Here is an 11,059-nt window from a genome sequence, read left to right as displayed (position 1 = left end):
ATAATGCATAGATGAAGTCACAAATGCACAAACAAACTTTTCTATTGTGGTGTGTGAGATTCCTCTAGTCTATCAAACTCATAAGCTAAGACAACTCTATCTAAGTCATGTTCTCGCCTTCATTTTTGTTCACATGTTCCTGCATTAATTGCACTCAATAATTCATTAGTAATGACAATCCCTAATAAAGATAATACTAGCCATCTAATTGCATATTGTATGAGTAAACTACACAAATCATTTCTTATCATTTGCATACAAATTGCATTATCATCAAAATAAATGTTCAAATTCATTTCAATTTCAATTCATAATGAAAAGCTTACATTATTTTTCCTAATAACACATTATTAAAAATACGGTTCATGACAATTAGGAAGAGCCATGTTCATGATGTATTATTCAGATAATTGTAATTGCAATTGTATTGTAGTTGGTATCTCGGGATTATGGCATGATTTGTAATAATAAGACTATGAGATGTATGATGATGATCTTATATAATGAAAGTGAATGGTCTCATGATAATGCCATCTTTGTAATGGATTTAGACTTGAAAGGGAATTAATTTAAGTGTTTATTTGTATTGGTTTAGATTCCATGGTTATCGTTTAGGATGTAGATTAATATGTGAAAGAACCCTAAGAGAATGGAATGATCATAATGTAGGAATTGTGGTTGTTTAATATCATGTTAGGAAATTATGCTTAGCTTGCATCTAAGGAAAGCATTAGGATTCTTGCATTATGCATTTGGAACTTATGTTTAAGAAAATGATCATGTTAGGGATTTAGATGCATGATAGGCATGGATAAGATGGCTATGTTTATGCATCAAATATTTCATTATCACTTGGACATCAATAAAGATCATGTAGATAGAAAATGGCTAAGGGTTTAAGCACATTTGGGTTTTGTTACAGAAAGAACTTAAGAAAGAGGACTAGTCTTGCATTAAAAAGTAAGCATATCATGTTAGTTGGATGATAGTGTAGAGCGCATCTCATAATGGTTAAATAATCAAGTAGATTTCATATCGTAATGAAAGGAAGTATATAAGTTGCATTTGATTAAGATTAAGGATTAAATTTTAATAGTGTGGTAATCAAATGAATAGAATGTTATTTCTTATGATAGTTGTAATAAGTAATGACGTTAAGGTACCCTAGAGAGATAGTAGTTATGATTGTGATGTTATTCCACTTGCGTAATTAATTAATGTGTTTATGATTGATATTAATTATGATTAATGTTAATTGATGTAATTGTAGATGATGTTACGTGTTGCGTGAGTTTTAAATAAGAAAAAAAATCTCCATTTAGTATGTTAGATGCTTAATTTCTCTAAGGTATTTTGGCGGGCATTACAATAACCAATCAAGAATCCAATCAAATTATCATCAATCAAAGCACCTGCAAATTCAATCATGTCATGCCAAAGTCCCTAAGCACAAGGAACAATCATGACATCATGATCACATCCACGAAACAAGCATCTAACTCTCAATATGTCAAACCTGTCAGCGTCACATAGTCAACACCATAAGTCCTCTATCATGATTGTACTTGGTAACAACATCTCTCCACCTCAACATGGCAACATAGACAAACCATGTGACCAAACCAATCCACCAAACTGAATATGCATCAACAATGAAAGATCTATGGGCATAGACAACCCATATCCAAGCCATAAATGCAATCTTGTAAGTATAGACCACCTACAACATTGTACAACTTGTAGACCCAACAATGCAACATACATACTCAAACCAAAATTGATAACCATGTCAACATGAGAGCAATCAAGATACAACATCAAGTATACAATGATATCAAATCCAAATCTTCGATATGTAACATGTCATAAACTCATAATGTCATTGTAGTCAAGAGAACCCATAAACAACTCAGATCAAAAAATTGACAAATAAATCACGTCAAACCTGCTACAAATCTGAACCAAAGTGTAGTGCTCTCTAAGATCTTTTCGTTTACTATTCGAAGTCCAAAATCCAACTCTGTATGCTCAAGTTATGACCTCTCAAAGTCATAAAGGTACCTGTCACTTCCAGATGCCATTTCATTACCTAAACAAAAAAATATGGAAAAACTAATCATATCACAATAAAGTACACTGAGTCACCTTTCCAACGACTATAAGAAGTCAAAAATCCAACACCATATGACCAAGATATGCTCTGTGGAAGAATATCAACCTATTAGGCTGAAAATGCAAGCCTGGATGCCCGAAGATTCCAAAAATTTCACAAATGTGCCATGAAAATAAGTTTATAATTTTTTTTCATCTACGTGGGGCCCACTGCCCTGGCCCACCCACCATATATCTTTGGCATATAAAAAAATTCATTGGGTGGCAATTTTATAATTCCAAAGTTTTATATTTCAAAAACTTTATAAATATCAATATTTAATTTTTTGTTTTAATATCATTGGTAGAAAACTTTTTATTGATCGTGTGGGGGGATGAACTTGCACCTGACGGGTGGTTCTCATGGGGTTTACCCCACTTGGGGATCTACCCAATGGTCAGGGGCCTCCAACATACCTTGCAGCCACAGGGGGGTTGATAGCCTTGCATGGCAGTACTGCCATGCAAGGATTGTCAGTCCTTGCATTTGTAGGGATAACAGAGATACGAGAGGGAGTCGGGAAGTGGTGGCCTTGCCCCCCCAAACACTATATATATTTTTAAAAAAATTCGGGCTTTGAATTTTATTTCAAAAAGGCTTATCGAGTTTTTTTATCTGGAGGTAATTAAATATTATTTTCTTTTGACAACAACCTGTGGTATGACCATATGACTCTACTGTATAATTTTTTTTGTTTCTCAGCTCAACGTCATCAAAATAGGTCGAATTTTATATCAAAATTTGTCTCCCAACCTCTCTAATCACAACCATGGGGTCTGTTTTGTCTCACGGGGTCAAATGTGAAACTCCACCCCCAAAACCCCCAAAATACAAATCAATAGAAACCAATTTTGAAACCAATTTGTATAACACCAGATTTGCAAAAAATGCCCACAAATCTGCAACCCACAACCTACAACAAACCCTCATATCTTGTCTTGTCTTTCATTCTAACATGCATTCATGGATTCAACCTAGGGTTATAACACCATAAAACCATAGCTCTGATACCACTTGTAAGGAAACTTGTAGCCAACTTTATGACAATTTCCACATAACCCAATTTAGATTTGAACAAAATAATCACATAGAATCCATATGCAAAGAATAGACAAAATACCCATCAAAGATGACACGAGATATACCCTGGGAAAACCCTCATGACGGAAAAACCAAACCTCCAAGAGCATCATCCACCATGTATTATTAGCAATGCAACCATTACAATACAACTATGAAAGCTTCTGAAACCCAACCATCAACAAGCACTCTATGTGAACAAGCATGTAACCACGCATCCCATGCCATGCTTCCACTCTCCACAAATGCTAAACCTACCTAACTGAGTTCAACCCAAACAATTGCCCTTGCGGTTGTTTTTATAAACACAAGTTCCCACAAAACCACCAAGTGGTAATACATCAAAACCATGTGCTACAATACAATGGGCTACCTACCCCCTTGACCCCACATCTAATATTGGGTACTTTATCAAATTACATTCCCTAATATTAAATACCTACAATATAATAATCCCAATGTTATAATACAACTCATCAAGTGGTCCCAATAATATTCCCAAGTTATCTCTACATGTGACATATCCATGTGCAACAATAATTAAATATTACATTACAAGTCCATGAGAAACTCACATAATAAATAAACATTACAATTACAAACATTATTATGCAAGGTGTACAACACCTATTTTTCCAACAACATGCACCTGCATTATCCATCTGCTCTATTTCCTAATTAGTCCTATCATTTACCCCTGCCCATTGGGATGCATCCTTCCCATGCTTGGCACCTAGCCCCCAGATCCTAGTCCTACTCTTGGAAAGAGATGTTAGTTGGCCATGCGCACGTCATCTACATGATTTAGTCTTTTGCTTTGATTTGCATCTTTTTGTCTTATGACTACTCCTATCTACGACTGCTAGGATCATTTTATATCTTGGTATGTCTCGGGTTGGTGTACATTGGGGCATGTTTTTGTGGTATAGCGTGTTTGACGGTCTCTCTTGTAGAGCTTGTAGTCCTGTATCTACATCATCATCGTGTTTACATGACTGCGTGCAAGGGATACCTATTGTCTAAGAGTCGAGTCCAAACCTCAAATTTTCACAACATCCTAATTCCTATAATCAACAATGTAAATCATCCTTGGCAATATCAAAACTAGGTTTACTCTCCACATACACACAATAAAAAATCCCTCCCCACTCCATTTGCTTCATTTTGCATTCCATCCCATCGTCCTTTTTCATTTTGGAGACCTCAATATATTCACTTCTTCCCATTCTTTTGTCTAGTCCTATATCATTGTATTATTGTTGGCTCATTATAAAATAATGTGTGCATCCCACATTTATTTTCATAAATTATCAATTATCATTTTGGTTTCATTATCATTTGTGTAGCCATCTTAGCTGCATTTTTACATCATTTTAAAAACTCATTTCTCATTGTAGTTGCATATCACATGTCAATTAATTCATAATTATTAGTGTTCATTTAAGTTACATTTTGCATTTAGTTGCATTCATTACCATTAATAGTTACACTCATATTCATTTCAAGTCCACTTTTTATTACATTCCATGTTTCACTTGTACACATTATCATTTTTTAGGTCCATTAATTGCATTTATTTAGTTGCATATATAGATGCATTCACTAGACATTGTATTCATTCCATCTTAACATACATTCATTTAGACATATCCATTACATTCATTTCATTTAGTTGCATTATAAGTGCATCCATCAAAATCATATGTACATCAAATCACAGGTCATCCATTTGCATTACATACATCATCATATCATAAGAATAACAGAAGCACAATTAGAACATCATAAACTAACATGGAATATCATTAATCATATACATCCATCTTGCATCCACCACACATTAGGTATAATCACGACATATGCATACATATCATATAGTGCTCATCCATCCTGCATCCATAAGCATGTTACAAACACCATATAGAATCATAAGCATGCATATACATACATCCATCCATCTCGCATCACGAATAGGTCAGATCACATGCATAATCATATCACAAAATCATAATCATCATATCATCATCACATATAAATAATAATAAAGTTCATAAGAAAGTCCATAATAAATAGTTTATATGCATCTTGCTGCCAAAAACTACATCTCATATCATATATATCAAAAATAATAATGTGTCCAACAAATGATACAATGATATATCCTTGAGGGGTCAAAATATCACATGTAGAGCACTAGCCTGTGCTCTCCCTATCGCTCGCTCCTGCTTCTGCACCTGGGCAACCACCTGGTGTTGGTCGTGGTGCTCTCATCCCCATGGAGGTGCTCGACTGCTAGCTCTGAGTCCTATGGGATTTGGTACTCTCAGCATAGGAAGGTCCTCATTGATCCTCGATCACTACCTAATGATAGAGATCCCTATAGTATTGGATCTCTCTCCCCATCCTCTCCGCCTAGTGCCTCACCTTTGTAATCTCTGATAAGAGAGGCCCCAATCCACCGAGAGCCAACAATTATCGAGCAATATCTCGCTCTCCCCTCAACCTGGTAGCGTCTGCATTTTCTCTTCTCAATCGGGCTCAGAGGGTCTCAAGATCATCATCCATGCATGACATCTCCTCCCGCAGCTGCCCTGCCACATCACCACTCTGTGCCTCCTCAAGCATCCTCTCTATCTCATCTGACTGCACCTGTAGGTTGTCCCTCTCAGAGATGGGTGTCGCCAGATCCTCTCTCAATGTATCCCCCTCCCTCTTCAGTCGATCCACCTCCTCTTGAAGGCTATCTACCTGAGCCCTCTCCTGGTCTGCCCTCTGCCACTTTGTGCCTGGCTGATCCTCTAAGCTCTGAGCCTTAGCTCTCTTTGTATCTCGCTCCATGCGAGCTTGATCTATGGTAGCCTATAATGCCTGACCACCCTGTCCCTCTCCGACCGATATGTCCATTATCTCAACCCCATCTCCTGCACCTTGATCCTATGGTGGTGCCCCAATTTGCCCTGTTGGCACCTGTACTTGTAAAGGCACCTCCACTCGAGGTACCTGCTATCCCCTCCCCTACCTCCTCAACATCTGTTGCCGACCCCTAACTCCACCTAGTTGTGCCTATCCCTTGGCTCCCCCAGCTGCATCCCCCTCTCCTGATGCATCCCCCTCTTTGTCGACGATCTCATCCACAAATGGTGCTAGCTCATCTGACTCCAAAACCCCCAAAATCGACAGTCATATGGGGCTGTGTGCCTCCCACCAACATGTGTATACTCCAGTGCATCTAGGATCCTCACCTGCTTGTAGCATCTCATCCCATGGTACTATTTGTGCCCTTGTCTAGCTGAGCCTAATCTCAAAAGAGCCCACTTCCTCTCCCCATGTTGATGCCTCCCTCGTAATCCGAGGATGGGTGCGCTCATGACCAACAATGTCGTGCACAAGGACAAACTATCTCATCACACGATGGGGTAGGTATTGATCAATAACATGGATGGTACGTCTGAATAGCCAGTACTCGCTCTGAACCAATGCAAGCTGCCAATCCCCTCTCCACCTCTTTCTATCCATGTATAGTATCCACGTGAAGACCATCAACTCATCCAAAACCCTCCTACACTCCAACTAGACGAGTAACTACAATATGCTCCCAAGCTCAGATGTGGAGCAAGGTGACACCTGTCCTGAGGTTCTTGTAACCCCGATATACACACATATGCATGTCATGATACAACTGGCTGAGCATAGCGGCCCCTCATGCATACTCCACATAGTCCTGCAACATGTAATATACGTAGCAACTCCACCCAACAGAAAATCCATGGCCGCTTAAGCAGGCATCATCCGCCTGCTGATCAATCCACAAATGAACAAAATTAAACATGAAATCCGTCGAATCTGCATGGCCTCCCATAATTGCATCCTACTTCGATCCATAGGTAGCTCGCCGTACTCATAGATGTTGCGTAGATAGTGCTCTCCATGTTCCAACCTATACTCAGGAATAACTCCTCTAATAGGGGCCTTCAGGATCCACAAGACATCAAGCAGTGTGATGTTGGCCTCACTTGTAGGCAAGTGGAATGTGCAGGTTTCGCTATCCCAACACTCTACCAGCACTATCATCATTGTCATGTGTGTGCGGATCCCCAACCATCTCCCTACAAACCCTAATCCCACAGTGCTTAGAATCTCATGCTCACCTCTCTCCAACTGTTTATACAACGCCATCATTGACGACCAGTGCTCCCGAGAAGTAATCGGATCAAGGTCCATTTGTAACCAACATAATCACCTCATTAGCCTTCTTATTCTAGCCTATTCTACCCCTGTGGCATCTACGTGATCCCCCGACCCCTTTTCCCTTTTTCCTCTATCTCGTTTTTTTCCTTTTTTTTGCCCTTTAGGCGGAGGTGGTGTTTCTCCTAGCGGAGACGCCGAAACCGTGGTGCATACATCGATCCGTAGAGTGGAGACATCGACCCACAATTTTCCCTTTCTTTTCCTCTATCCCTATAGACTTATGTCTGCATAGACGATATTCATTTGCGTGGGCGGGGATCGACCTCTTTTAGCTAGTTTGGCGCCCACGCAGACGTTGAACGCCTGTGCAGGCATCAATCCCCCATGGAGATGCCGAATTGGTGATCAACGTCTCTACCCTGACCAACTTTCCACCCCATTTACGACCCCTAATTAATTCCCTAACTACTCAATCACAAAGTTAGGTTGGGGTACATACCGGTGGGCCATACTCGGCCAGTCGCTGGAACCACCAGACTCTCTCTGCGTGGTGCTCGGGATGTGGTATGCGTGCCATCTCTCCTGAGTGCTTTGAGCTTCTCCAATCTTTAAAGATGTATGTGTGACAATGACCCCTCCTAGGCCCTCGTGTGGCTTATATAGGGTCCCAGTGACCCCATTTTCTTCTCCTCTCCCTGTTTTCTCTCACTTTCTCTTGAGTTCTTATTCTTCCTCTTACTTCTCCTCCTTTTCTTCCATTTTATTTTCTTCGCGCTATTTTCTTCTTTTTTCTCGATTTTTTTTTCAAAAAATTTATGGTTAAATTCTCGAGGGGGCATATACCACCCGTGTCTTCACATTGGGGCATCTTTTTTCTGTCATTTACCCACTGCCAATTTTGCTGTTGCATAAAAGAGAGGCAAAATGTAGACATCTAAAATTAATTAAATTATCTTTTTTACATGATTAATTAATTTAACTGTGTTATTCCCATTCTTATAATTAATTAAATTAAATTAAATTATTCCTATCACTATAGTCCAATAATTGATTTATTAAATAAATAAATTATTCCCATTATTTTAAAGTCATCTAATCAATCAAGTCATCTAAGTCCTCTTTAGTTAATTAAATTTTAAAATTAATTTAAGTCATGTGATTCCTACAAATCACTTCTTCTAATCCCACTTAGCCTAATTAATTCTTCTAGAAGTTTGATTATTATTATTCTCCAATTTTTAATTCCTCCACTCATTCTCTCTCCTCATGTCAAATCCTCCTAACTTGTCCACTTGCATCCTAATCCTCCATTATCCCACCTAATCTCTTCACTAATCATTTGCATAGTCCTAATCACCATGATTAGGAGCAAATCAACTTTTTGCCATAAATGGCTTGTCTCCTCTCACCTTCCAAACTTTAAATGCACCAACTTTGGTCATTTCAAGGATTTGAAATTCTCCCACTTTCTAATGCTCCCTCACTTACCAAGGAATTTTAAATTCCTTTTCTATTCATTTTCTCTCATGCAATCTATTATTTGGGAATTATTAATTCTCTTGTCCTTCCCCAAAGAATTTTTAATTCCTCTTTATTTTCTCAATGTACTTATGGATCTCTTCCCCATGCACCTTGTGGATTGTGGAGACAAGAAATGCCTTTAGGGTAGATCTCTTGGTCTCCACACATTTCCCCTTGGTTCAAAACCACCTTAACACATGCATGTATCTATAAGACAATGGTGAGACACTTCTCATTAGTACATTCTATTAGTCCATTTCCACACAACATAGATCAATTTTTTGCATTACATGAAGTTCATGATAATTGAGATGAAATTCATGGAGCTCAAGATCCATCTACATCATTCTCTTTATCAATTTAGAATTTCAAACATTTATCAAACTAAAATGACTAATTTTTCAACAATGACAAAATATTCCAATCAATATCTACATCATCTATCCATCATCGATTCTAGAACTAGTACACCTATCCCTCTATTTAATTATAATACATACTTCAAATTTCAAATTCAATTATCTATCCTAGCCCAATTGTCAGATAATTATTTTTATATAATTGTTTAATCTAGATTTATACAAAATGACCTTTTCCTTATAATTAAAACTAGACAATGATCTTAATATCCATAAAATATTTGAAAAAAATATAAAATTGATTTTTTTCTTTTTTTAATAATTAGACATAAATATAATTTTTCACACATATTACACAACTCTTCATATCTAACCACCTTTCATATACTTAATATAAAATATAAATTCTACTTATTAAAAAATTGTAGTTGGTATAAAAATGTGTTTACCAAATGAGCTTCCTCCAAATGCTATTGTTAAAATAAAAACAAACATATACATATCTCTATCTCTTTATCCCTCTATCACAATGCCACACATATCTCCATTTCTCCATCTTCCTCTCCTTCTATATCTATTTATCTTTATATCTTTCTCTCTCTCTATTGTTATATATACTTATGTATCTCTTTCTCTCTATCTTTCTAAACCTTTATCTCTCCTTCTACCTCTTCCTTTCTATTTGTCAATCTCCTTATCTATATCTTTCTATTTCTCTCACTCTTCCTTTTCCATCCATCTTCATCTCTACTTTTATGGACTCTAAATTAACCACACAAAACTTGAGCTCCTTAAAAAATATGAAATATTACATGTCTAGAATCTTAGATATGTGTTTAAAATCTCACTAAAATCTTTCTTTTACCGTTACGTGACCCCAAAATTTTGATCCTATTTCGCGTAAATACAGCCATCAAATTTAGGCAGCTGGGGACAATTGTCCTAAGCTCTTAGGTTTCATATACAGTCCTTCCGAGCGATATCCTCCCGCCAAAACAATTGTAAGGGTTTTACATTGAGACTGCATATAGAAAGGAGAACGGATAGAGGTGGAGTGTGCGTCATTCGCTGTGTCAGATAAAGAGCAAAAATGCTGTGGGTAGACAAGTACAGGCCCAGGTCTCTCGATAAGATTATTGTGCATCGGGAAATTGCTGACAATTTAAAAAATCTGGTATTTTTTTTTGTTTCTCATGGTTTTTTCAGACTCTGTTTCTAATTGTAACAAGTTATAATATGTGATGATCTCATTGTCCTTCATATTTTTTTATATATTTCTAACCTAATGCAATGTTAGTAATGCCTTTTACTCAAGAGGCATCTAGCTTGAGGAGTTTAAAACGTATTCACGTTCTCAGTAGGGAAAACTTAGTAAATTACTTACCTCCAGAGAAGAAAAGAATTTTAAAAAATTCAAGTCACCTCACGAATTTATGCGTAGAACTAAAAATTATATATTTTCTTGGTGAATTTTTTTTTGATGCTGAAAAACAATTAAAACAAAGTTGTGCCTAAGCCGTTAAAATAATAATTTATTTCGTTTGGAAAGAAATGGGGAATTTTTTTTTCTTTATATTCAACTTGTAATAGCATTAAATTAAATGTAATATTTTTGATCGAGTGGGTTATGCAAATTTCATTAATGCAGTATGTGAGACCTTAAACCAACTATTCAGGGGACTCGTGTGCTATTTAGATCTCATACATGCAGAACACAAGTGAGTTATATTTCTCAGCTGAAATGGAATTGCACAATTGT

General features: G+C 37.2%; 1 protein-coding gene across 4 annotated transcripts in view; it reads left to right on the top strand.

The window, feature by feature from the left end:
* The first annotated feature begins 10,059 nt into the window (after nucleotides 1–10,059).
* The window catches only part of LOC131070913 (replication factor C subunit 3), a 155,662-nt gene continuing 154,662 nt past the window's right edge, over nucleotides 10,060–11,059 (top strand). Inside the window, exon 1 of one of the 4 annotated variants that reach the window (XM_058006597.2) lies at nucleotides 10,060–10,474. In XM_058006597.2, coding sequence (XP_057862580.2) covers nucleotides 10,391–10,474 — 84 coding nt within the window. In that variant the 5' untranslated portion in view covers nucleotides 10,060–10,390. The remainder of the gene's footprint in view (nucleotides 10,475–11,059) is intronic. The other 3 variants (XM_058006595.2, XM_058006594.2, XM_058006596.2) reach the window with 3 other exon arrangements.

Source organism: Cryptomeria japonica, chromosome 1 (genome assembly GCF_030272615.1).
Source record: "Cryptomeria japonica chromosome 1, Sugi_1.0, whole genome shotgun sequence".
Lineage (NCBI taxonomy): Eukaryota > Viridiplantae > Streptophyta > Pinopsida > Cupressales > Cupressaceae > Cryptomeria > Cryptomeria japonica.
Note: the sequence above shows the minus strand (reverse complement) of the source record. Positions and strands in the feature narration are given on the sequence as shown.